Source organism: Pituophis catenifer, unplaced genomic scaffold (assembly GCF_029215685.1).
Source record: "Pituophis catenifer annectens isolate HBS135680 unplaced genomic scaffold, rPitCat1.0.hap2 SCAF_3, whole genome shotgun sequence".
NCBI classification, from domain to species: Eukaryota; Metazoa; Chordata; class Lepidosauria; order Squamata; family Colubridae; genus Pituophis; species Pituophis catenifer.
In genome coordinates this window covers 99,639,433-99,667,369 of record NW_027256883.1, presented here as the reverse complement: position 1 = coordinate 99,667,369, position 27,937 = coordinate 99,639,433, and the positions used below count along the sequence as shown (strand labels likewise).

Below are 27,937 nucleotides of genomic sequence, written 5' to 3'. Positions count from 1 at the left end.
CTTTTGTAGAACTCTTTAAATTTTTGGAAGGCCTCATCTTTTCATTTTAAGGTATAGACGAAGCCATAGCGACTATAGTCGTCTATGATGGTGAGGAAGTATCTTTTCTTGTACTTGATGGATGGCCTTAGGGGTCCCACCAGATCCATATGGACTAAATTGAATACTTGTTTGGTGGCACGTGAGGATTTCTTGGGTCTGGGTTTGACCTTTAGCTCAGAACATTTGCACACTGAGCACTCGAGGTAATTTTCACAACCCTTTATTTTGATACCCTTGGTACAGTTGGCCATTTTTTGGACTACGGGGAAACTGGCGTGCCCTAGTCTCCGGTGTAGCAAGTGAGCACAGTCATAGTGCATGAGTTTGCCTATTGATGGCCTTCCCTGGGTGTGTTTGGTGGTGCGTGTTTCACGTGTTATGTTCTCCTCGCTCTCTGTCTCTCCCTCATTCACCTGTTCTTCCTCAGCCTTGTCTTGGTTAGTGTCCCTTGTGTATTCTGAGTTGGTGTATATGCTGGGTGTGTTACTCTCATGGAATGTTATGTATGGTAGCCCTTGCTTGACTGTCACTCTACCTACTCTCTCTCTACCCTTGCTAACGTGAGCCTTCCCTTCTGCGAAGGTTACCTTAATTCCTGATTCTTCACTGAGTTTTAATGCGGCCAATATTTTGGCCTATGCCTGGTAACGTAACCACCCCCCTGCCTGTTACCTTAACCTCGCTTTGGTTTGCAACCTTGATTGAGAAATTCTCCTCTGTGAATGAGGAGAGCAGTTTTTGGTTATAGGTCGTGTGGTTGAAGGCCCCAGAGTCCAGAAGCCACGAGTTGGCCTCCCCATCCTGACATGTTAAGTGGGTGCGCTCCCCTATCCCATATAATGATCCTGTTCTGCTGTCACGTGAACTATCTCTGTTCCCCCTCCTGTCTCTGGGATTGGGGGAGTCTCTGCGTCTGTACCTCTCCTCGGGAGTGTGTCTCTCTGTCTGCCTGAACCTATGTTCTGGTCTGCTTCTCTCTCTGTAGTTCTTGGGGCAGTCTCTCTTGAGGTGTCCCCTTGACCCGCAGCTATAGCACTCTGTTACACTATGCTGTCTGTCTTGGAAGGCTACTTTCTTTTCGTGTTTATGTTCTCTGGAGGAGCCAGAGCGGCTCCTTTTCAAATTGTCTTCAGTGATCAGTTTGTTAGACAGCTTCTCAATGGACAGGAGGCCCAGACTGACGGTGTCTAAGTGTGCTAAGAAGCTGTCCTATGAGTGATCTAAAGAGTTAATTATTACACTCTTCATGATCTGATCTGATATGACTTCCCCCCTAAGGTGTAGTTCTGCCCTAGTAGCGTTTAGGGACACCAGGTGCTCACTTATGGGGATCCCTGGTTTGACTCTGGCAGAGAAGAAATCTTTGGAAATTTGGGTAGTGGTTGCCACACTTTCACTGTAAAATAACCCAAACATTTTTTGTATGATTTCCGACACAGTGAGATTGTGACCAATGCTATGGTAAATTGTGGGAGATATGCTAGAAATTAAAAGGTAAAATGCCCTATGGTGCATACAGTCTAACTCTAAAGTCCATGGTCTCTCTGGGGGGTCATTAATAAAATGTGACATGTTTTCTTTTAGGAACACCACCTGGAGCTGCTGTGACCACTCTAGGATATTGCCCCCATCCATCCTCAACTTTGGAAAGTCACTTGGTAAGTTCCAGCATTATTTGTAAAATTACTTACTGCAGGCTGCTGTCCATGGTTCTTTATGTGTCTATAGCAGCAGTACGGCATGGGAATGCTTGCCGGCAGTTTAAAATTCCCTCTCTGCAATTTTTTTCTTTTTTCTTCTTCTAGGCAAAACAGCGCATGCGCGAGGTCCATTTCAGCTCTGCCGTCGTCGTGGAAGGACCTGTTCATCGCAGCTCCGGTGTAGAGGCCTCTATCTGTTGGGTAGGCCTTGGCTTCAGTCTTGGGGGTCCAGGTGTGTTCCGGAAGGGGTCGTCCTGCGGCGGCTTGGTCAAATTGGAGATCCTGAAGGCGCTGGGGTCCCGGCGACGAATGCAGGTAACTGCCCCAATCCTTGCGTTCTGGGGTGACTGGCCCGGGCGATCGGAGGCGTGGTGTCCTGGGGGTGTGTAGGGGGGTTGTCGCGCTGGCGTGGGCATCCGTAGTCTTCGGGTGGGTGTTTCGGTGCCCCTCTCCTCGCTTTCCCTTTTGCCTGGCCCCCTCCGGTTCCCCCTTTGTGATCTTGAGGCCCGGGCCGAAGGCGGCGGCAAGGGTCTTCATGGCCTTATCGACTTGCCGCTCGGTCGGGGTGTATCTGGAGTCCGAATCGGATTCTGTCCCCTCGCCCCGGTCACTTTCCTCATCGCTTAGGGTCGGGTATTTTTCGCGTGCCGGCCATTTTGAATTCTGGCTAGCGATTGGTTGGGAGTCGGCCATCTTGTCCGACCACATGGTCAAAGATGGCCGCTGTTTCAAATTTTGAGCGGGGCTTCGGGGCTCGGTGACTGCTGTGGCGTCTTTTTGGGGCGATCCACTCACCGAGTCCAGCTCCTCGAGCTCAGAATCCGGGTCTTCCTCGCTCCTCGCCACCTCGCGGTCCATTATGAAGCTCCGCAGGTCCGCGAGGAGGTTCTTGTCGCTGGCTCGCTCTTTCAGCAATCGTAGGACGTCAAGCCGTAGTCTTTCTTCCTCCCGGTCGTCACGGTCTGCTATTTTTCCTTTCCTGACCTCCCCCTTTTCTTCTGTAGCGGTGGCTTTGGGGTCGATCGAAGTCTCTGCCTTCCCTGGCGATCCCACTAGGTTGCCCTCTTGTTGCTTCGGTGGCGTCGCCATCTCGCAGGCAGCGATGTGTCCTCATTGCATGATCGGGAGTTATTGGGCCATTAAACCATCCTCTGCTACCATATTGTAACAATATTCAAGGATCAGGCCCAATAACTGGCATGAGACAATCATCTGAATAAGTTTCTTTTATTTACAGGTTCATCATTACATCACAAAATGCATCTGGAAGTGAGGGTCGGGGAGGAGTGTGTCTGCCTTTTATACTTGTGGGCAGAGATTCAGGTAAGGAGTGGTCAGTGGGTGGTACTGACCAAGTGGGCATTATAGTTAACCCCTGCACTACTGTGTCCCTGGTGACCCCTGGCATGGGTAAGGCATTTATCCCTGACAGTTACACACAGAAATATTTATTCATCTGAGTTATTTTCTCCAGTCTGAAGTTGACCAGCAGGCACAAACATACCTCAGATAATCCTCAAGTTACAATTTGTTTAGCGATCATTCAAAGTTACAACAGCAGTGAAAAAGTTATCTACAGCCGGTCCTTGCACTTACAACCATCACAGAATCCACAGGGTCACGTGATCAAAATTAAAGTGTTTGGCAACTGGCATGAAGTAGTTATGACCGTTGCAGCATCGCAAGGTCATGTGATCACCATTTTCAACCTTCTCAGCCACTTCCGACAACCAAAGTCAGTGGGGGAAGATGGATTCACTTAACAACCACATGATTCACTTAATAATTGCAGTGATATCTGCAGTGATCAGGCTGAAGGTTAAGGATCACTCAAAAATAAATATAAAGCTTTATTTAAGATGAGAAACGTCTTTCCTTCATAAGGAGAATAAGCAAATAACTGATATTTTCTTGCTCTTTCATTCTGGCGAGCATATTTATGCACAAGAGAAATGGTTTTTGATGAGAACAAATAGTTTATATGTGTGACAAAGGTATCTTCATATGCAGAAAACAATATTGAAATTTTGGTGCAAAATACAGAATGAATTGTATTCCTTCTCCATCAGTGATAGCCATAGATAAAAGCAAATGTAATAGTATCACACAATGTTAAGGAATCCAAATTTAATTAAGATAGCTTATCTGGACTTTTGGGAAATCCTTACTACCTCAAAAATATCTTAAGCAAAGGATTACCTTATGTATCTTTTTGTAGAAACAAAAGAGCTGTCCTGATCTCACTAGTATAGAATTCAATAGAATTCTGATTCAAGTTCATTGCCATGAACAACTGGTAAGAGAGCTAACCATTCTGATCAGAATCCACATCTATTGCCACTACTTCAGTGATCAGGTAACGTGTATCAGAAGATTGAGGACCCAGCTCTACCCCAGTTCAGCCTCCAGTGGGAGGGGTGGATTATAAAATCTCTGGAACTTTGTCATTCTTATCCATGATGAAGAGAGGTACTGATACATTGGAGCTGTGCCTTAATCAGGAATTGAATTTCTTTCATTTTCTCATAACTGAAAGATAGCATGCCATAGTTCCAATCTCAGAATTAACAGAGAGTAGATACAGAAAAGCACTGAACCACTGTGATGAAGTATGTTATTCTGCAATTGTCTCACTCATTTGCCTTCGCACAGGAAATATGGAGTCCCCTCTAGCCCTCCCCCCAGTTGTTTAAATAAGCAGTGTAAACTGATTGCAGAAAGTGGAGAGGATTGTCATTTTTGTCCAAAGGAGAAGGAGAAGAGGAAATAATTATGCCTTCAAAAGCAAAGGAAAAAGACAAACGGAGACGGAAAAAATGGTTGCCAGCTGAAAAGTGAATGTCTAAATTCCAGGCTGCTTGTTACTTGAAAAGAGAAACTTTGTTGCTTGTTATTTAAACTTGACTATTTTGAGGAAAAGACTTAGAGAACTTGACTTTGGATACATAATCTGTTCACTGGAGGATTTATTGAAGATTAGAAAGAAGAAATTAAATGGAACAATGAAAACTGAACTAATAAACTTGGCAACAACAGAAGGGTGTGGCAATAGAAGAAGGACATGATGATACCATATATGGAATAGCTTCAGAATTAACTTCGTAGAACTCATAACTTTGATGACATTGAAATGGAAAAGATATATATCTGGACAGACTGGAGAAAGGAATAATGGAATATACTATGTAACAAGACAACAAAATATTATATTTTGATTTACATGAATGTAACGGTTTCTGGGTGGCTGAATAATGCTAGGAAATACTTTTTTTCTTTTTCTTTTTCTTTTCTATGCTCTCTCTCTATTTCTTTCTTTTAATATCTTTCTCTTTGTTTCTTTTACCCTCTCTATTTTCTTTTTTAATCCATTTGACTTCCTTTGTTATATTTCTACTCTCTTCCTTTTTTCTTTTCCTTTTTTAGTGTTGCCTTATTTTTTTGTATTTCTTTTATTGTAATTATTATTATTGCTATTACTCTCTCCTTTTTTTCTATTATTATTCTCATATAAATATATAAACAATTTGATTAAGAAATAAGAGCATAAATGAATGAAGAAAAACATGATTTTTGGATGTTCTAATGCCTTTTTTAAACTTTGAATTTTTAACTAGCACTACCTACAGATTTAATAATCTGGAAGAAAATGTTTACCTTTAAAGGCGTTGGATGTTAAAAAGAATTATTTATAGAATTAAGAACCATAAAAATTGATTTTAAAGTGTTTCAAAATGTTTCCTATTGAAAATAAGAAATAAGCATGGAATGGGAGAAAACTTAAGAGAGAATAGGAGATAAGATATTTATTGAAATATACTTTTATTTTAAATTGGTAAGAGATATAGAGGAGAATAGATTGGAAAACAATATTGGTAACACATTCCGAAGTAATTTGGAGCTAAACAACTGAATAAGAGATAAATGTTATGAATTAGTTAAATAAATAAATTTAGGAGTGGAAGAAAGCATGATTCTGGAGATCAGTGAAAGCAAAGCTGTGACCCAGTTTTACAAATAAGGTAGGAGTAGAGGAAAGCATCATACTGGAGAACAGTTAAAGTAAATTGGGAACCAGTTAAAATTAAAAATAAGAGTTAGGAGTGGAGGAAAGCATGTGCTGGAAAACATTTAAACCAAAGCTGTGAACCAGCCAAAATACTGAGTTAGGAGTGGAGGAAAGCATACACTGGGTAACAGTTAAAGCAAAACTGTGAACTAGCCAAAAATAAAAAGTTAGGAGTGGAGGAGACTATACCTGGGGATCAATTGAAATAAAGTTGTGAACCAGTTAAAAATAGGGGTAGGAGTGGAGGAAAGCATTGCTGGAAGGCAACCACTTGAGTTGTGAACCAGTTTTATAATAGATTTAGGAGGAGTTAAGGAAAAGGTTGGTGTGCAGTTAAAATTATACTGTGAACCAGCTAAAATAATTAAGGTAAGGAGTGGAGGGAAGCATTGCTGGAAAGCAGCTGATTAAGATGCAAACCAGCTAAAAAATAAATTTAGGAGGAAGTGGAAGAGATTTTACTGGAGAATAGTAGCTAAACTGTGAACCAGTTTAAATAAATACAGACAGGAGTATTGGAAAATACAGCTGGGAATTAGATATTTAAACTATGAACCAGTTAAAAATTAGATTCAATAAAATATGAGAATAAACTTGAAGTAAAAAAAATAAAGTATTGTGGAAGTAACAAACTATAGAAGGAAATGTTGATTGTTTATGAAATGACTTTAAGAGAGGATGAAAATACTTTTTGTTAAGATTATGGATATTAGATGTCATTTAAGAGAAGTAAAATATAGATTTGAGGTAATGGGTTTTAGGATTGAGGAATATATATGGAATATTGATTGTTAAAATGATAAAGATTTAGAACGGTGTTTATTGTTTAGAATGTTGGGTGTAATAGTAGAATGATAAATGTTTAGAATAAGATTTTTTTTCTTTTTTCTTTTTTTTAGATGTAAATGGATAAAATTTGGAACAGAATTGATTGAGGGAATGTGAATAATTGTACTCATTTTATGCCAGATCAAACCCTTGCTCTAAAAAGATGTATTTTATGTTTTATGTTAAAAAAAAATTGGGGGAAAAAAAGGAATTGAATTTCTTTCATTCTCTCATAACTGAAAGATAGCATGCCATAGTTCCAATCTCAGAATTAACAGAGAGTAGGTACAGAAAAGCACTGAACCACTGTGATGAAGTATGTTATTCTGCAATTGTCTCACTCATTTGCCTTCGCACAGGAAATATGGAGTCCCCTCTAGCCCTCCCCCCAGTTGTTTAAATAAGCAGTGTAAACTGATTGCAGAAAGTGGAGAGGATTGTCATTTTTGTCCAAAATCTCAGCTGCAATAACACTAAATATTAAAAATTGAGAAATACCAGAACTCCAAATAATAACAGTGATATTGCTCTTCCTGTATGAAAACTAACAATTACCATAGGATCTTGCCATTTGAAAGGGAAGTTCTTGGGAATTGAACATCTGATTTCTGCATTGTCTGCCAAGTCTTCAATCTTGCAAATTTAGAAATATTATCACAGTTATGGATGGATAATTTTTAGGGATGGAAGTGATCCATAAAAAACACAGTAGGGGTTGATCTGTCCAATAAATCTTCATCATCTAGAATTTGAACATCAATGTTATAATGTACAGAATTTTCATAATTTTAATTTCCTACAATTTTCATTTCCCCTGCATTTGCATTCATGTGGACTATTTCAGAAGCTTTAGCTGTGATTTTTCTAAATATTTAATTTTTTGTTTGTTCCTTTCTCTATTATCACGAAATGATAATATGATTATTGTGGCTCTAAATATTTACTTTATAGAAATATTGGTTAAAAATAGGTGCATTATCATCAACATCGATCACAGTAAACTGAACTTAACAGGATCTCCAATATCACATGCCACGAGAACAATATTGTGAATAAAGATTTTTTTTGTGATCCAAGTGCTTTATCAGCATTGTTTCAATATATTGTTTATCACAAGAATTATATATTTCAATATATTGTTTATCACAAAAATTGTTTGTATACTCAGAAAGAAATATTTACTGCATTTGATTTTGTGCACCTGCACAGAATTGTCTCCTAAAGCAAAATCTTGAGCGTCTAACAATGGAAATTTGCAATCCAGTATTGTATTCTCAATAATATTTATTGCTAACTTCTCTGGAAGGCAGCTGATGTCACAGCGAAGCGGTGCGGACGAGCAGTAGCTCCGCGAAGTCCCACCGAATTCTTCTAGCCAGGAGGCTCTGCAGGGCCGAAAGTCACCCTGTAGGGGTGATGAAGACAGAGGGGATGCTTCAGTGGTCGTGAGGAGAGTGCATTCTCCTCTTTTGACCCGAAGAAAGCCCCTTTAACTGGCAGAAGAGAAGACAGCCATTATGGCTGAACCAAAGCTGTGACAGCTGAAACGGAAGAAAAGAAAGGAAAGATCCTGTAACAGTGTGCTCAGTCTGGATAAGAACTTTCTAACTTTTGCCATGGAATTTTCTCTAAAAACACCCCCTTTGGAAAATTATTGGAAAATATTTTTGGAGATATTTTATTTGCAGCAAAAATGGAGAAAAAGAGTAACAGTGACACCTACTGGATGGGGAAGACATCATAGAGCTGAAAAAAGTGGAAGGAGGAGTGAAAGTTGTTTAGTCTACAAATTAGCTGGAATACACTAAACAACATCTGCAAATTGATTGTACTTGGTGTTTGGAGACAGATTGTCCTTGGTTCTTGGGTGGGGGGGAGAAATTGTCCCCCTCAGAACGGGCTCGCAATTTGGGTGTCCTCCTAGACTCACACCTAAGATTAGAGCAACATCTGTCAGCTGTGGCTAGGGAGACCTTTGCACAGGTTCGCCTGTGAAGATCTTGTGGGATTTTCAAATACAGACAGATCGTCATTTGGAACACAGCCCGCCAAATATCACGGTTGTCAAGGGCCGAAGCGTACAGTTTATTGATATTGCTATACCAGGAGATGCCAGAGTTGAAGAAAAAGAACTGGAAAAAATTATGAAATATCGTGACCTGGCCATTGAAACTACTCGACTATGAATGAAACATGTAACCCATTGTCATCAAGGCACTTGGTATCATGTCCAAGAATTTTACAAAACACTTCAAGAAATTGCAGCTTCCTGCAATAACACCAGCGGAACTGCAAAAAACTGTGCTACTCGGAACATCATATATTTTAAGAAGGTACTTGGTTGATACCTAGGACGCTGGCAGCAATCCGTATTAACCATTTGCACCAGTCAATGGTATTTGTGACTCATTTTTAAATGTTCAGTTGACTGAGTTTCATGTTTAATGAATAAAAGAGATAATATTTATTGCTAGTTTCTCTGATTGGAAGGTAGGAGGATGATCATTAATATCAGTGAATTCTACTTCAGTTCTTTAATTTTTAATCAAATCTTTAGCTGTAATCTCACAAATGAAGGTACACTCCCTTTTTTGAGCCCGTTTCTCTTCCTTAGCCTTCTGATGCATAGATGGCCATTCTAATAATCCAAAGCAAAATGTGGAATCTTGCTTGAAGAAACAAAGTGGATGATATAATCAGTTATCTTCTTCATTTCCAGTCCCAAATCCTTTGCAGTTTCCTATCAAAGACTTTTTCTCTGTTTCTTGAGGAATGAAGGAATGGATCGACTTGGTAGATGTTAATAAACAAATAGCAATAGCACTAGCGCTTAGACTTATACACCACTTCATAGTGCTTTATACAACCCTCTCTAAGCAGTTTACAGAGTCAGCATATTGTCCCCAACAATCTGGGTCCTCATAAATAAAAATAAAAGAATAACTTTTCTTTTGTGGTTTTAGGAATATTTTGCTATTATTATTTGTATTTTGTTAAGAAATACCAAGGAGATTTGTGACTGAGGAGTGTCAGGGAGCTGCCAGAAAGTGAAAATATGTGTTGTTCAACTGATAGTGTCTTACAGCTGAAATGTTTGGTCTGTTTTTAGTTTCTCCACATTTTGTCCTCTGAAGCTGCTAAATTTTGAGGATTAATTTTTCATTCAATTTCTTAGCCCTGAAGTCACAGCTAATAACTTCACACAATTGTTTTCCTATAAGTTTTCCTATATTTATTGTTTTCCTATAATTAGAACTTCATTCTAATCTTTATTTTATGTGTCAAGAATTTGACTTAAAGAGCTTCATGATTATGAAATAAATTGGAATAAGTCCCAAGAATGCATATGAAAATATTATAATTAAAAACTTGGTCCCATTGAAATTATATTTGCAAAACTAAAGTCTTAAAGTTTAGAATATATCTGCTGAAGAATCTACAACATTATAGTAAAAATAAAAGACTTAATTTTGAATTTCAATTTATAGTATCTTGATTTAACAGTGATTGAATTCCCATGTTCAATCTCGATAAATAGAATAGTTTTGCCTAAAGAAGGAGATTGTTCAAAAGTAGCTTATTAGAATTAAGCTGTATAACATATAGATACTTATGCAGAAGCCTATAACATTTTTGCCAACAATTGCATTTTCTTTAGGAGAAATATTATAATGGAGAAAGTGACAAGAAAATCCACAGTGTATGCTAGACCTAGAAATCAAGTACAGAAAATCTAATTACACGCACATATCCATGCCTAACCAAAAAACAATGGCCAATTTGATACATAGTTTTGTTGTCTATAGTATAATAAATAGTGACTATCCATGAAACAATATATTTATTGTCAAAAAACCAAAGGAAATGAACTTGGTATTAAAAATGGGTATCATTATACATTAAGATGATCTTAACACTTTTGGTACATTTGAATTTATCTATCCCCCCACTGGTGAAATAAAGGTCCTTCTGCACTATAACTTTTGAAATCTTAAGAAGCAGTTCATTGCCAAGTCTTTCAGACTCTGTACTGAAAAACCTCAAAGGGGCTTGGGGTGGCAAAAAAGATTTGTAAAAAAAACTGATTTTCTTGACTTATGGATATAAATTTAGGAATAATTGCAATAATTTATATAGAAATGTTGGAAACAAATTAAAATATAGCATATTTAATGCATAAATTTAGTTACCATATAAATATGATAATTTATGGAGAAACGCATGGAGAAAAACAAGAACAGAGTCTGATGCTAAAAAATCAACAATCAACAGAACTTTCTAGACTTCTGGGGCTTTTCCTTCTGTTGCAAGCAATGAGGGGGATTCTAGATTACCTCTAGAACTGCTCTAAATATTCTCCATATTTAGAGGCATGGAAAAATATCTCCTACTTAGATCTTTACATCTCTTTTTTGAAACTTTCCAACACTATGGTTTCAGCATGTTAGAAAATGGCTGGTTGGGAAGCAATAAAGAGAGAAAATAATGTTAATTTTTTAATTATTACTTATTTATCATTTATTAAATTTATATGCCATCCAAAGAGACTCTTTATCCTTGTATTGAAAATTTCTCTGATTTAAAACAAAACAAAACAAAACAAAACAAAACTTGAGAAAGCCCCTGGCCTCTGGGATTCTATCCCAAGCCTAAAGTTCCTAAATTTTGAGACAGACATATTTTTGCTGAAATATGCAACATAAAATGAAAGAGAATATTGTGGTATAAATTTGATATCCTTCACTGATGCAATTGGACCTGCTGTGGTAGTTTTGCTTCCTAGCACCTAAAGGGGGATTGATTTCTGTAAAATCTCTGTAAAATCTTTCCATAATGTCCATTAGGTTTAATGGAAGGAACAAAGGAGCTATGTAAAGAATCTGATATTCAAAGTTTAAGAAACAGAGAGAAAGATTGCTGGCAATATTGATATTACATTAACTAAATTGAACCTTGCAATGTAGCTGCTCTTTAGACATACCATTCAGGGTTATCCAATGTTTTGTCCCTTTTAGAGGTCTGCATGTTTCCATTGTACACAACTTATGTAATTGTAAACAACAATAACTTAACAAAGGCATTGCCTCAACAGTTGTACCAGGGATCTTTAAATTATTAAATCTAGTAGTACAGATGCTAGATTTCATAGTGCTTGTGAAAGGCAATCTGTAGGCAAATTGAAAGTTATTTAGTTAACTGAGTAAATGAAAAACAAACACTATAGTACATTTTGCATCCCCAATTTACAAAATTAATAGCACAAAAAGATCATGGAATATTAAATAAAACAAATGATTGTAAATAAAATTTACCTTAATGTCATGATCCATTTCTGAATTTAATTGATTTTCACTGTTGCCTACAAAAGGAACAGTATTATCACCATTAAGGGTACTTTTAATAGCATGACCATTTGGTGTCAAGAACATCAATTCATTCTTTCTGGATTCTGAGGAGAGGCAAAGCTGGTAGGAATATGGAAGAGTCCCATCTTGAAAATTGGGTGGAAATATGACCCCAGCTGTGGAATGGGGAGTAGGACCAAAGCACTGTAAGAATCTGGGACTCGCTGCATGCCGAAGTTTCATTGCAATGGCCAGAATCACTGACAAGAGGAATAAAAATGACATCACAGCTAAGGCCACCACCAAATAGAACTGCAAGTCTGACTGATCCTCTGAACTCTTCATCTGGTTTTTCATCTCTGGAAGGGCTTCTTGGAAGTTCTCAGCAAACACCAGGTTCAGAGTGACAGAGGCCGAGAGAATCGGTTGTCCATTATCCTTCACCAGAAGGACCAGTCTCTGTTTCACAGCATCTCTCTCCAGAAAAGTTCTTGCTGTTCTGATCTCACCTGTATGGGAGCCAACAGTGAAGAGTGCCGGTTCTGTGGCTTGAATCAGCTGGTAGGAGAGCCAGGCATTGTGTCCGGAATCAGCATCCACGGCCACCACTTTTGTTACCAGATAATCTGCCTCGGCTGAACGAGGGACCATCTCAAACAGGGCAGAGTCCTTGGAGTCTGATGAAGGGGACAAGATTTGGGGGCTGTTATCATTCCGATCCAGAATAAACACCCTAACTGTAACATTGCTGCTGAGAGGGGGACTCCCGCCATCTTGGGCCTTCACCTGCAGCTGGAATTCCCTGAACTGCTCATAGTCAAAGGATCGCTGGGCATAGATGATGCCGGTCTCAGAGTGAATGGAGATATAGGAAGAGATGGGAAGTTCTTCAATGTTGCTGGTGAGGATTGAATATGTGATCTGTGAGTTTTGATCTACATCTGGATCAAAGGCTTGAATCTGGAAGATGGAGGCACCAGAAGGATTGTTCTCTGGCACATAGATGCTGTAGGAAGCTTTTTCAAAAGCAGGAGCATTGTCATTGATATCAGAGATCTGCAGTAAGATGGTTTTATTTGCGCTCAGTGGAGGAGTTCCCTTGTCAGTTGCTGTGATTGTAATATTATATTTAGAAATTCTTTCTCTATCTAGAGGTCTATCTATTAGGAGCTTGTAGTAATTATTAGAAAAAGGCAGGATCTTGAAAGGAATATCATTTTCTAAATGACATGTAACTTTTCCATTATCATCAGCATCTTTGTCATTTGCACTAATTAAAGCAATTAATGTTTCAGGTGGAGTATCTTCAGAGAGTGAGCTAAATAAGGAGACCAGGTTTATTTCTGGTGCATTATCATTCTCGTCACATATTTTTATTTCAATATTGCTGTTTGCTTCTAAGCCACCACCATCTTTTGCTACTACCGTTATTGTATATTCTGCAGTTTCCTCAAAGTCCAAGGGGGCCATAAGTGTGATTTTTCCATTGCTTGGATTCAGATGAAATATGGGATGGTTATTTCCAGGCATATTGCCAAAATGATATCTGATTTGGGCATTTGTACCATCATCTTTATCAGAAGCAATAACTTGGAGCACAGGAGACCCTACTGGAAGATTCTCCTCCAATCTGACCTTATAGAGTTCTTGAGTGAAAATGGGTGGGTTGTCATTGGCATCAGTGACATTAATCCATATATGGGTAGTCCCAGTTTTTCTTGGTTCACCCCCATCCATGGCTGTAAGGATCAAATGTACATATGGTTCACTTTCACGATCCAATGGATTATTAATCACTAGTTCTGTGTATTTATTTCCATCTTTTCTCTCTCCAGTCTCCAAATTACAACAAAGATTGGAGCTAAGTTCATAGTTTTGGAGGGAATTCTTTCCAATGTCAGGATCTTCAGCTTTTGCAAGGAGAAATCGAGTTCCAGGTAAAGTAGTTTCACTTATTTCTAAGTTGAAGTTGTTATCCAAGAAATATGGTGCATTATCATTAATGTCCTCAACTGATACAGTTATATGCAAAACATTCAAAGGATCTTCAACCACAACTTCAAAACTAAGAAGACAGAGTGGAGCCTTCCCACATATTACTTCTCGATCTATCTTTTCATTTACATAGAGGTTTCCGTTCTCTGCATTGATGCTGAAGTAGTGCATTGTAGCAATAGAGACTAGATGTAAATTTTGTTTTTCTACTTCCCTTATGTTCAATCCCACATCCTTTGCAAGATTCCCCACAACAAAGCCTTTTGCCATCTCTTCTGGTACTGAATAATCAATATGTTTTGAGACAGCCCAGTGGGAGAAACAGAATAGTGAGATAAACAGTACTTGCCTTGTGAATGCTTTGCCATTCTTTCTGTCCTTTGTGTCCATCTGTCTTCTTCAATAATAGGCTATAACCCCTTCCTCTTCTTTGATTAAACTTATTGTCATTAGGTGAAATGGTCTTGAGAACAAAAGAAATCTGAACAAGGAAAATTTCCCTTTTTCTTGTACCACCTGAACCCGTTTTCCTTCAGTCTGCAAGTCAGCTCTGACTCTGTATTTCTCAATTTTCCTAGACAGCATTGATAGAACTGCATATTGAGCATGAATTCTTTTTAGCAGTCTGTGCTGGCCAACAGCGGCACTTTGAGGTTTAAACAGAGTATTGCAAGAACATTTATCTTCACCAATTTAAAGCTAAGGATTTAAAACATGTGTTGCGATATGACTGAATGCTTCTATATCCACAGCATGTGTTTCTTTTTTTTCTGTAGTTTTCTTTCATGCTTCACTCAGCTCTGCTTTTTAAAAAATATACATTTTGCTTGATTTTGCAATTTTAAATGGAAATTGTATTTGTAGATGGTATTTATATGAACTATCATAATTTCTCAATAACAATTTACCACTTATTTATTGATGTTGCATCTGTTAATATAGTACTATGGTCAGCATGACTTCTGATTGATGGATTTTAAAATAAAGATTCTAAATTCAGTAAATGAAGGGATATAATATATTCCATTTTCCAAAATAGGATACACAGTACATGTCTTCAAAAAATCTTGCAAACAAACCATGAATAAAATAATGGATATTATGAATAATTATGAATTTTGTGATCATAATATTTTTGTGACACTACTGACAGTAATTTCCACTGAGCATTAATTAATAAATTAAACCAAAAAATATTTTGTTTTCCCTTTTCCAAATCATGCCCAGAGTTTTTATCATATTCAGGTTAAGTCATCTCATTTAGATAACTATTTCCAAATCTTTTTCTTCCAAATTGCTCCAGACTCCTGTTTTAATGCCATTTCCTACACAATTCCCAGCTCTATCTTTTTCATATGGATATATCAGAATCATAGAATATTCCAAGTGAAGTGATTCTATAGACCAGTGGTCCCCAACCCCCGGTCCGCGGACCGGTGCCGGGCCGTGAAGTACCTGGCACCGGGCCGCGCAGCGGCCGGGGGACAGGAACGCTTCAGCGCAAAGGCTCCTGGGCCGTGCGCAATGGGCCTGCGCAAAGGCTCAGGCTCCTGGGCCGTGCGCAATGGGCCTGCGCAAAGGCTCCTGGGCCGTGGCCCCACCCCTGCGCGCGCTCAGCGGGCCGCGGCCCCACCCCTGCGCGCGCTCAGCGGGCCGCGGCGATAAAAAGGTTGGGGACCACTGCTATAGACTATAGCAGCATTGTGATACTAGCAGTTTTATTTTCAGGCCCTTTTCTGACAAGCACTCTGGGAAATTCATGGTTCACTTCAGTTTTTTTATGAGTTGGTGACAGATCACTCTGTCTCAATAAAATTCAAACAATGCTACACTTAATATTATTTATAGCAAGAACTTTCAAATATTTTCCTACTGTGTTTCCTATTTCAGAAATAGGAAGACTATGAGTTCTAGTCTCATCTTAAACACAAAGCCAGCTGGGTGGCCTTAGGACAGTCACTTTCTCTTATCTGTATGAAGAAGACAATGCCAATTCACTTCTGAAAAATCTTGCCAAGAAAACTGCAGGGACTTGTTTAGGCAGCCTCCAAGAATTTGACAAAATTGGAAGAAAATGGATGAAAGAAAAAAAATCACACACAGGGACATTCTTTTACTTAATGGCTGTTAAATTTACTTAATACCTTTTGAAGAACTTTAGGTAATGTTTCTAAAAGTCCAAGTTACCAAGCTATATTTATTTTACCAAAACATATTACTTTTGAAAACAAATATGTTAACACATTGCTAAGAAAATTCTTTGTGTTATTTAAAAAAGACATACAAAGTGGAGAGCAGAGAAATTCACTAACAGGTAACAGGGAGGTAGAAAAGAGTTATATTATTGCTGAAGTTAACTTGAGGGTAAATCTGGAGGTGAAATCTAAAAGTATGGTTGCACAGATTTTGTCAGAGATCTATGAACTTACAGTGAAACTGCAGAGGAGGGGAATGTTCCTTATGTGGGAATTTATGTCATTTGGGAAATGACATAATACGAATGATGCAAATAGATACAAATGAGATCATTACACAACTCATGCAAATCACAAAAGAAACTGGGTCTGTTGTATGCAAAGACCATTGCACTGCGATCTGTAAATTGGGATTTTAAAACTTCATTGGAACAAAAGCTATACTCAGAGTTGGTGTAAAAAGTAAATTAAGCAAAGCAAAGCAAAGCAAAGCAAAGCAAAGCAAAGCAAAGCAAAGCAAAGCAAAGCAAAGCAAAGCAAAGCAAAACAGTAGCACAGTGGTCAGAATGTAATACTGCAGGCTACTTCTGCTGACTGCCAGCTGCCTTCAGTTTGGCAGTTCAATTCTCACTGGCTCAAGATTGACTCAGCCTTCCATCCTTCTGAGGTCAGTAAAATGATGAGATCGAAGAGTTTTACAATGATGTGACAAAGAAAAATTCTGATACTAAATACTAATGGGTGACTTTAGCAGAAGAATAGGAAGAGCAATGTTTGGAGAAAAAGTGACTGACCCGTATGGAAGTGGTGAATGAGATAATAGAGGCGACAGAACTAGTAGATTTTGTTGAAGGACAGGAACTTTATACCATGAACTCATTTTACAAGAAAAAAGCCAGAAGAAAATGGACATGGAAGAGTCCATCTGGGTACACAAGTGAAATTGACTACATCATGTCAAGTGATAAAACCATATTCTGCAATTGTACTGTCATCAATTGTTTTAATGTTGAAAATGACCATAGAATGATACGAACTAAAGTAAAGATAGACTGTTGAAAAGAGCATACAAAAATGATAAAGAAATCACAAAAAACAAAAATAGAGAGTGATAAACTGTTAGAGGAGAACAGCAATTGTGAGATTAATCTAACAAATTGCTTTCCTCTATTGCAAGATTTGGAAGAGCTGAACATTACAGACCAAAATAAAAAAATAGACAAAAACATCCTTGAATCTGCTACATCTGTAGAACCACTGGAAAAACACTTTGTACAGTCAACAATCTCTGTTGAAATTATTGATTTAATAAAAAAGATGGACAATATAAAACACCAGAAGTTTCACTAATAAACTGCAGTATAAACTTTGCAAGATCATAAGAAAACGTATCCAAGAAGAAACACAGCAATGATATGTTGTAGTGTACTACAAAGTGTACTATGCTCTGAAGGATGAATTTGGCTCACAATTCCACAGAGTATTAGGAAAATGAAAGTTGGCCTTTACTTTACATTAGTATTGGCACATTTTTAACTATCCCACTCTCTTACTCATATTAGGTTTAGGTTTGTTTAGGTTTATTTGGATTTATATACCACCCTTCTCCCGAAGGACTCAGGGCCAAAGCCAAAGATAAAACACATACAATATAAAATTTAAAAACAATTTAAAACATATTAAACAAATTTGGCCCATACTAATTAAAACACCATATTAAATCCCGTTGCAGTTTTGTAACACTAAGAAAGCATACAGAAACATTAAGCCAGAGCAGGGGTGAAATCCAACAGGTTCTGGAGAACCGATAGCGGAAATTTTGAGTAATTCGGAGAACCTGCAAATATCTCTGGCCAGTGGTGAAATCCAAATGTTTTTACTACCGGTTCTGTGGGCGTTGCTTGGTGGGCGTGGTGTGGCTTGGTGGGTGTGGCTTGGTGGGCATGGCAGGGGAAGGATACTTCAAAATCTCCATTCCACCCCACTCTGGGGCCAGCCCAGCCAGTTCTCCGAACTACTCAAAATTTCCACTACCGATTCTCCAGAACCTGTCAGAACCTGCTGGATTTCACCCCTGCCTCTGGCTGGTCCCAGAGTGGGGTGGGAATGGATATTTTGCAATATCCTCCCCCCCTGGAGTGGGGTGGAAATGGAGATTTTGCAGTATCCTTCCCTTGTCACACCCACCAAGCCACGCCCACCAAGCCACACCATGCCCACCAAGCCACGCTCACAGAACCGGTAGTAAAAAAATTTGAATTTCACCACTGAGCCAGGGGTGTCAAAGTCAAGGCCTGTGGGCCAGATCTGGCTTGTGGAGTGCTTAGACCAGTCCTGCAGGGCCACTCTGGAAACAGTGAAGGATCGACCCATGGTGCCTATGCCAGCAAAAACGGGCTCCCGAGCTCCATTTTTCGGCTGTGACAACCTCCTGCAACCCTCTGCTAGTGAAAAGGGTTGTAGGAGGCCATCACAGCCAAAATACGGAGCTGAGGAGCCCATTTTCGCTGGCAGAGTGTTCAGGCCACCATAGGCGCTGACACAAATGATGTTAAGATGGCCACGCCCATCCTAGCCCCCCAAGATCAAACACAACCCTCAATGAAATCGAGTTTGACACCCCTCCATTAAGCAAACTTACTTTTATCTGTGTTATGCTTTCTACCAAATCTGATATACTATTTGAGCAGAATAATGAATTAATTAGACAAATAAACAGTCAAAAAGCTGTATATATTTATGATTATTGAACAGTTTTGTATCAATTTTTAAAGGATCAAGGATTCAGCATTGCATTAGAATGTAAATTGCTCTTTTACTCACATTTGATCAAAGAAAGAGTAAAAGAAATCTAAAATTCAATAAATATCCAAAGAAAATAAGATTCTGCAGATATTCACAATATATTTTTCCAATCCTCATTTATCCATTCTCCTACGCATGATCCACTTAAATGTTTATTATTAGATAATAAAGCAACAATTATCTTTTGAAAATATGCTGCCTCAAAGCAATCAAACCTCCTGTCTTATTCTTAGCCATACATTATGAAGCACATCACTTCCAATGTAATATGAACAGATGTTTATTTTTTAATAAACATTATAACACAGACAATGCAGTGAAAGTGTGCCATAGGAATCAATATTAAATGTACTGTATATTAAATGAGATTCATTATTGCACAACCTATAGAGATAAATATATCTAAAACATATAGATTTATGCAACTAAAAGAGTTGAAAAAAATACAATTAACTACAAATTAAACATATATAGATAGCATTGTGCTATGACAAAAAGTAAGAAGTTACCTTTCTATTTTATCTCACCTCACAAGGTAAATTTCTTCCTCCAATTTCTGCAAAAGATATACCAAATTTTTCATCACAAAGAACGTTCTCAGCAATATGAATTTTTGGTGTCAGCACAGCAAACTCATTCTTTCTGGATTCAGAGGAAAGGCAAAGTTGGTAGGAATAAGGCAACGTCCCTTCTTCAAAATTTGAAGGAAATATTGTACCAGTCTTGGTATGTGGGACTGGACCAAAACATTGTAGGAATCTAGGATTCCCTGACTGCCGGTGTTTCATTGTAAGAGCCAGAATCACTGTGAAGAGGAATAAGAATGAAATCATAGCTAAGGCCAATGCCAAATAAAATTGTAGGTCAGACTGATACTCTGAACTGTTCAACTGGTTTTTCATTTTTGGAAGGGCTTCCTCAAAGTTCTCAGCAAACACCAGGTTCACGGTGACGGTGGCTGAGAGAGGGGGCTGCCCATTGTCTTTCACCACAATTACAAGTTTCTGCTTAACCACATCCCTGTCCATAAAAGTTCTTGCTGTCCTGATCTCACCCGTATGGGAGCCAATAGTGAAGAGGGCTGGCTCTGTGGCTTGAATCAGTTGGTAGGAGAGCCAGGCGTTGTGTCCAGAATCAGCATCCACGGCCACCACTTTTGTTACCAGATAATCTGCCTCGGCTGAACGAGGCACCATCTCAAACAGGGCAGAGTCCTTGGAGTCTGGTGAAGGGTACAGGATTTGGGGGCTATTGTCATTCCGATCCAGGATAAACACCCTGACTGTGATGTTGCTGCTGAGAGGGGGACTCCCGCCATCCTGGGCCTTCACTTGCAGTTGGAATTCCCTAAACTGCTCATAGTCAAAGGATCGCTGGGCGTAGATGATGCCAGTTTCAGAGTGAATGGAGATATAGGAAGAGATGGGAAGTTCTTCAATGTTGCTAGTGAGGATTGAATATGTGATCTGTGAGTTCTGATGCATATCTAGATCATAGGCTTTGACCTTGAAGATGGAGGTACCAGAAGGATTGTTCTCTGGCACACATATGCTGTAGGAAGTTTTTTCAAAAGTAGGGGCGTTGTCATTGATATCGGAGATCTGCAGCAAGATGGTTTTGTGTCTGCTCAATGGAGGGGTTCCTTTGTCAGTTGCTGTGATTGTAATATTATACTGAGATGCTTTTTCTCTATCCAGGAGTCTGTCTGTCTGGATTGTGTAGTAGTTGTTGGATGATGGAAGTATCTTGAATGACAAATCATCTTTTAAATAACAAGTTATCTTTCCATTATCACCAGCATCTTTATCTTTAACATTTATAAGAGCAATTAAAGTTTCAGACCTAGAATTTTCAGGAAGTGGGGTAAATAAGGAAACCACTGTTATCTCTGGGTAATTGTCATTCTCATCTACAATTTGTATTTGTACTTTACAATGTGTTACTAATCCTCCACCATCTTTTGCTTCCACTGTTATAATATATTCTTTGGTTTCTTCAAAATCTAGTGTTTTAATGAGAGTAATTATCCCTTTGATTGGATCCATACTAAATTTTTCTTGCGCATTTGTTGGTATATTGCTGAAATGATATCTGATTTGAGCATTTATGCCTTCGTCATCGTCAGAAGCAGAAGTCTGGAGCACACTGGTTCCAATAGGAGCATTTTCTGTCAGACTGACTCTATAGACCTCTTGAGTAAAAATGGGGGGATTGTCATTGGCATCAGTAATGTTTATTAATATTTGCACTGTAGAATTTTTTATAGGTTCACCTCCATCTACTGCTGTAAGAACCAAATATATAGATTCTTGACTTTCACGATCTAAAGGTTTCTGCAGAACTAAATCTGCAAATTTATTTCCATCTTGACTCTCTTCTACGTCCAAAATGAAATATGGATTGGAACTGAGCTGGTAATTCTGTAAAGAATTTATTCCAATATCAGCATCTTCAGCTCTTCCAAGAAGAAATTTGGTGCCTGGCAAAGTAACTTCACTTGTTTCCAAGTTGATATTGCCATTAAAGAACTGTGGGGCATTATCATTAATATCTTGGATTTTAACGCTTACATGGAAAATATTCAGAGGGTTTTCAATCACTATTTCAAAATTAACCAAGCAAAGTAGAATTTTACCACAAATGTTTTCCCGGTCTATCCTTTCATTTATATAGAAATTTCCATTTTCTGTATTGATTCCAAAGTATTTCATATCATCCACCGAGGCTGCATGCACATTGCGTTTTGCCAGTTCTTTGTTACTCAGCCCCAGATCCTTAGCAAGATTCCCCACAATAGTACCTTTTGTCATTTCCTCCGGTATTATATAATGAATCTGCTCTGAAGCAACCCAGTAAGGGAATGATAATTGCAAGAGAAGTAATACTTGCCCTCTGTGTGCTCCTCCATTCTTTTTTTGCTTTCTTTCCATCTTGACCTCTCTCCACTATCTTTTGATTCCTTTCAGATCAGATCAAATTTTCATCAGGAGGGAAGAAAATTCTGTAAGGAAGAACAATCTAATTTTTGTTGAAGAAATCTCATGCAATTTCTTTTTGGCAGCTTCAGTATTCTCTTTTCTCTCCCTCTTTTCTGTTCTCCAGTTTACACAGTACTGGTGAAATAATCTTAGAGTCAAAAGTCGATTTCCACCGCTGTGTGCTGATGAGGTTGGTCAACAGTGGCACTGTGAGGCTCAGAAAGAGAACTGCAAGGAATGCTTCTTTTCTGCTTCCGATCAAACACAATGTGAACATCATTATACTGTAGACTGCTACTTAAGCATTATATTTATTGTGGACTTGAGTGGATATTTAAAACATTGTGATTATAATTTTGGAGTCAGTGCTTCTTTCCTTTTATCCCAGTTAATACTTTTAAAGGTAATTTCTTGCATTGTTTTTATAGTCTTGGGGAAAACATGGTTATCTAAGTTATATTCCAGAGAGCTTTATGGATGTGATATCCAGTTTGGTGTAGTGGTTAAGGCGCCAGGCTAGAAACCATGAGACCATGAGCTCTAGTCCCACCTCAGGCATAAAGCCAATTGAGTAATCTTGGGCCAGTCATTCTCTTTCAGCCTTAGGAAAAAAGCAATTGCAAGACACTTCCAAAAAATGCACTTCCAAGAAAACTGCAGGGATTTGTCCAGGAGCCTAACTCAAAGACACACTCATCCTCACACATTCAGTTCCTTATACAGGGCCCTGAGTGAGGTGAACCATGAAGATATTTGCCTATGTTTTTCTATCAGGTACCTTTGAAGCTCTTCAGCTTCAGTTATCTACTTGGGGAAAATTAAAGGTTTTTTTCACTTTGTTTTGCATTCCTTGGAAAATTCAAATGTCGTTGCGGAGGACAAATTGCAGGGGGATACTGGTCACAAAGTATGGACTTGTGAAGCCAAGTCAATAACATATAGAGGGAGATCTTGGTGTCCTAGTGGACCATTGCCTAAGTATGAGCCAGCAGTGTGCTGCAACTGCGAAAAAAGCCAATGCAGTCCTAGGATGTGTCAACAGAGAGATAGTATCTAGACCACTATAAATATAACCTCCTGGCCACTTTATTCTACTTTCAAACTAGTGTTTTCTGGTTCTGTTGCCTTAGGTATTGCCTGTTGTGCTTCATTTTTTTTGAGACCATCCCTGCACTGAGGTAATTTCACAGAAGCAGATTCCTGCATTTTTTTCTGAATAACATCTGTTACATGATTTTATTACACCAAATTTATTGTTTATTGCTTTTGCCTTGCGTGCAGAACTTTTTGGATTGAAACTTAACTTTTTAAAGTACATTCATTGTTATAACTGAGTATAAGTAACTGAGAAAAAATAAAACAGTATAGTGTTGAATGTACTATAACTGAGTATAAATAACTGAGAAAAGTTATAGTGATAACTTTAATGATAAAATGATATAGTGGTGAATTTACTGGGGGAAAAATCACTTCTATATAAGACTTGCCCCAGTAGTGGGATTCAAATTTTTTTTACTACCGGTTTTACTACCCATGGCTTGGCGTTGCTTGGTGGGCATGGCAGGAGAAGGATACTGTAAAATCTCCATTCCCATCCCACTCCAGGGAAAGGTTACTGCAAAATCCCCATTTCCTGCCAATCAGCTGGGACTCGGGAGGCAGAGAATAGATGGGAGCGGGGCCAGTCAGAGGTGGTATTTACCGGTTCTCTGAACTACTCAAATTTTCCACTACTGGTTCTCCAGAACTGGTCAGAACCTGCTGAATACCACTTCTGACTTGCCCCCAGAAAAGAAAGCAATTGACCATTGCTTTTCTGAAGAGAAATGTGGGCAGAAACAGCCAGCAGAGCACTGTCCAATGGGAGGACTTTGCAAGCCGCCCTGAGTCTTCGGAGAGGGGCGGCGTATAAATTGAATTAATTAAATTAAGCATTTCAGGCATAATAGGATTATCTGAAGCTGATTTAAAATCAACCCAGCCTGACCACAAGCCAGGAGTAACTGAAAGGTATAATGTTGATATGTCCTGTGTGTCTCTGCAAAGTAGACTTCTGTTTTTAAAAATGTTTAAATTGCAATGAAACACAGACTTGTTACTGCTTTGGATTGCTGTATGTAGATAAGAGGAGGAACCTAATTTTTTCCTGAATTTTTTTAAAATTCACATATTTTTATCAGGTTCGCCTGATTCGCCAGTTGCAGCCCTTTCTGGATCAGGATGCCTTGCGCACGGTCACTCACGCCCTTGTCACCTCCCGGTTGGACTATTGTAATGCTCTCTACATGGGGCTCCCCTTGAAGAGCACTCGGAGGCTCCAACTGGTCCAGAATGCGGCCGCGCGGGTGGTTATGGGTGCAACCCGTTGCGCCCACGTGACACCCCTCCTGCGCGAGCTGCACTGGCTCCCAGTGGTCTTCCGGGTGCGATTCAAGGTGTTGGTTACCACCTTTAAAGCGCTCCATGGCATAGGACCCGGGTACCTTCGAGACCGACTTCTGCCACCAATAGCCTCCCACCGACCAGTCCGCTCCCACAGAGAGGGTCTCCTCCGGGTGCCATCAGCCAAGTTATGTCGGCTGGCGACACCCAGGGGGAGGGCCTTCTCTGTGGGAGTCCCAGCCCTGTGGAATGAACTGCCCCCCGAAATACGAAAGATTTCCGACCTCCGGGTGTTTCGCTGCGCTCTGAAGACCCTGTTGTTCCGCCAGGCAGGGCTATTAACATAACGTTTTAAATTGGGGTATTTTAAATTTTTGGGATTTTAATTGGAGCCTAATTATTTAATGATTTTAAATTTTAAATTGTTGTCGTGTTTTTTGTGTTTTTAAATAGGCTGTACACCGCCCTGAGTCCTTCGGGAGAAGGGCGGTATAGAAATAAAATTATTTATTTATTTATTTTATTATATAACTATGCAGTTTTTTTTTAATGAAAAAAAGGCATCCATCTACAATGGAAATGGTTTTTTAACAGCAATTTTCCATGATGGGTAAGGTATGTTTGACAATTTTTCTTTGGAGATGGGCTGGAAGGAGGGTCTTTTTGGCTTTTTTCCTTGCAAAGTCAGAAACCACCTACCCATTCAAAAACAATATAGGTATTGCAGGTACAAAGCAGCAGTTAGCTCCTCTCCAATGCTTTTAGCTGCATTCTAGATCAGTGTTTCCCAATCTCAACAACTTTAAGGTGTTGCCTGACTGGAAAATTCTAAGAATTGACATTCACACCTCTTATAGTTGCTCAGGCAATACTCATCTAGACCAAAACTGATTGCTGGTGACAATATATAGAGTTTTAGGACATATGTTCCCAGTTAGGTTTGTAGAATGGGGCCGCTTTTGCTCTCTTTATACTGTCCAAACAATCCAGAATACAGTATTCTCTATTGGCTTTGTAGAGAAAATATGGCTGCAAAATGCAAGTTGTCTGCAGAAACAGGCTCCATGTAGTTTTAGAGAGGGAGAAAGACTACAGTATCCTGCTGGACCTCCAGGAGTATCTACATCCTCAAATCCCAAACCAGCCTTTTCAGGGAATGGATATAAAAAATTGATGTGCAGAATCTTTTGAGGCCTAGTTGCATTCATCAGTTTGCAAGCATGTTTGACATACTATAAAGGCTCAATTCTTAAAATTGCCTAACCACTGTACAAATATGCTCTGGCAACAGCTGGTTCCTATTGTGTCCCAGCCCACAAGTAAATCAAACTTGTACATAGCTGTACCAGTGTTAAGTTACAAGTAGAATATTGAAGGATGTTAAAGTAACGCTTCCCTTATTCCTATCCTATCTAAGAGGAAAGTCAAAGCTTATGGAAACTTTTGGTTTCCCATTGCCTTGGAGGAAAATCATGTGATTGGTCAGCTCTGTATTTTATTTAACATAATGTGTAAAATAGACAATACAAAAGTAATCCAGCAATTTTGTAACTGTAATACTAGATTTTAGTAGCCTTAAATGGGTTTACCATGAACTTAATCTGTACAGTAAATTAAAAATTACAAGCAGGTCTGTAAAATAACAGATTAAAATCTATACAGTTAAAAGTATCAATTAAGAAGTCTATAATTCTACCAGCTGCTTTAAAATTTACTAACTTGTTGAATTAGCTTAAAATAACCAAACTAACTTGAACTCTTGTGATATTGGGATGATAACTAATCCAGTTAAAAGATGTGTTAGTAAACATATCTTACAATAATAATATTACAATAATAATAATATTAGGTACTGAGATTAAATTATAAATAAAGAATATTTCTAGCTCAATTAACACTTACTATATATTAATTCTAATCATATTTTATGTGTTGTTGCAAAGAATTTGTTTACATTAGTAATAATAGTCCATTACTTAAAACTAATAACTTGATATAGAAGACATTTGTATGGCCTGATATCCTTAGGAATAATAGGGTCAATGAATGAGCTATGGATATCTCTATAGTATGTGCAATGGGGAAGAATAATCTATCAAGGTCTCAAATCCTGAGTTGTCTGTAACATCCAAAAAACCAGTTTTAAAACTATTCATTCAGTCCGAGAATTATTCCTCAAGGTGCACAATATTTATAATTATCATCAGTCAATTTACTCCTTCCATGTTTTCCAAAAAGCCATTTTCTTTTTTCTTTTAGGTTTCTTTTTTTCGCCTCTTTGTACAGTTATCAGACAACTTTTATAATCCTAGATGATCCAACAGGTTTTCCCTTGTCTTCATCAACCACATAGTCAGCTCTTTAATTTCAATGATAATTCCAAGTATTTGTGAACCACTCTATTTAGCAGTCTTCAAAAGTCTCAAAGGTTTTTCCTCCTTAGTCGTGAAACAAATAAGTATCAGACAGTATACAAAAGAAAAGAACAGTCTTCCATATGTTTTTTTTATCTCCATTCTGTAGTACAGATTATTCCAGGGACTTTCCCAGCCTTGTGAAAATATCATGTCTTTTCTTTCTTTCACCAGTAGATGGCACCATCACCTAATATTTCAATGTTACACCCAGTCTGACAGCTGAAAGCCTTCCAATTACCTTCAAATAATTTCTTTCAGTTTCTTTCAATAATCAGCCCAATGTTTCCAGCATTTTAAAATGCCTTTTTAAGATATTGCCAATAAAATATTCAAATCCAGTCTCTGTATTTTAAGAATTATATTCTCTTTTAGGTTTCACTTTCTTTTGGATCTGTAATCTTTCTCTAAGTATTTGTTCACCGCTTTTTTAACATTTTGGAGAGTCTATCTTTTCGAAGTTTCTTTTCTTTGGGGTTTAGTCTCTAGTAGAGAAGTTAAAAATCATTTTACCCACTGTTCACCCACTTCAGTCCACTGTTCACACATTGCTCCAGCACATTTCTTTCTTCGATTGTCCCAGCTTCATAGCAGCCATAATGGCCGCCTCTCCTCTTCATTGTTGGATAGGAGGATAAGCCTTGGATCAAGCAGGAGAGTTGCCACTCTCAGCGATCTACGAGGCACCCCTCCTTTCTTTGCACCCATCCAAGGTGACTTTAGCCCTTTAAGGGCCCCCCAATGAGGATTCAGCCTAGATTCATGGAGCCCCACTCCCTACTACTGTCCTGCAATGACGCCAAAAGGGAAGTCTATGCTTCAACAGGAGGAAACAAGCATATTTCCAAAAGAAATGTAATTGATGTTTCAAGATATTTATGAAACTATAACACAGAACCGCAGGTAGATAAAGGGTTTGGTGCATGATATAGTTGTGAAACTAGAAAATGTTCAGCAAATGACAATGAAAAATGAACAGGAAACCCTGGAAATAGAGGAAAAAATAGAAAAAATAGAGACAGGAAACACTTAGATCAAATATGAATGATACATGGAGATATAAAATTCTAAAGGAGTATGGAAAACATGCTAAAAAAATCAATAAGAATTGAAATACGAAAGCAAACAAGAGATGATGGATAAAACAAAATATCCAGTAATATAAGATTTGTGCTATTAAGACTTAG

At 38.5% G+C, this 27,937-nt stretch overlaps 3 protein-coding genes across 6 annotated transcripts in view; all 3 read right to left on the bottom strand.

Annotated features, from left to right (window-relative positions):
• Positions 1 to 27,937, bottom strand: part of LOC139314882 (protocadherin gamma-A4-like) — a 234,618-nt gene that overhangs the window by 130,689 nt on the left and 75,992 nt on the right. Inside the window, exon 1 of one of the 4 annotated variants that reach the window (XM_070940848.1) lies at positions 11,949 to 11,984. The exons of the other annotated variants lie outside the window; for them this stretch is intronic. Within the exon in view, the coding sequence (XP_070796949.1) occupies positions 11,949 to 11,966 (18 nt within the window). The 5' untranslated portion in view covers positions 11,967 to 11,984. Of the gene's footprint in view, positions 1 to 11,948; positions 11,985 to 27,937 lie in introns of those variants that run through there. 4 annotated transcript variants of the gene reach the window in all.
• Positions 11,975 to 14,366, bottom strand: LOC139313867 (protocadherin gamma-B5-like). The gene is made up of 2 exons (XM_070939345.1): positions 12,032 to 14,366; positions 11,975 to 11,988 (listed from the first exon to the last, which is right to left on the bottom strand). The coding sequence occupies exons 1-2, from the start codon at positions 14,364 to 14,366 to the stop codon at positions 11,975 to 11,977; spliced, it is 2,349 nt and encodes a 782-aa protein (XP_070795446.1).
• Positions 19,495 to 21,906, bottom strand: LOC139313864 (protocadherin gamma-B5-like). The gene has a single exon (XM_070939342.1). The coding sequence runs from the start codon at positions 21,904 to 21,906 to the stop codon at positions 19,495 to 19,497; it is 2,412 nt and encodes an 803-aa protein (XP_070795443.1).

Excerpts from the sequence above, each read along its gene's own strand:
- LOC139313867 (XM_070939345.1), bottom strand. The coding sequence starts at position 14,366 with ATGGACACAAAGGACAGAAAGAATGGCAAAGCATTCACAAGGCAAGTA.
- LOC139313864 (XM_070939342.1), bottom strand. The coding sequence starts at position 21,906 with ATGGAAAGAAAGCAAAAAAAGAATGGAGGAGCACACAGAGGGCAAGTA.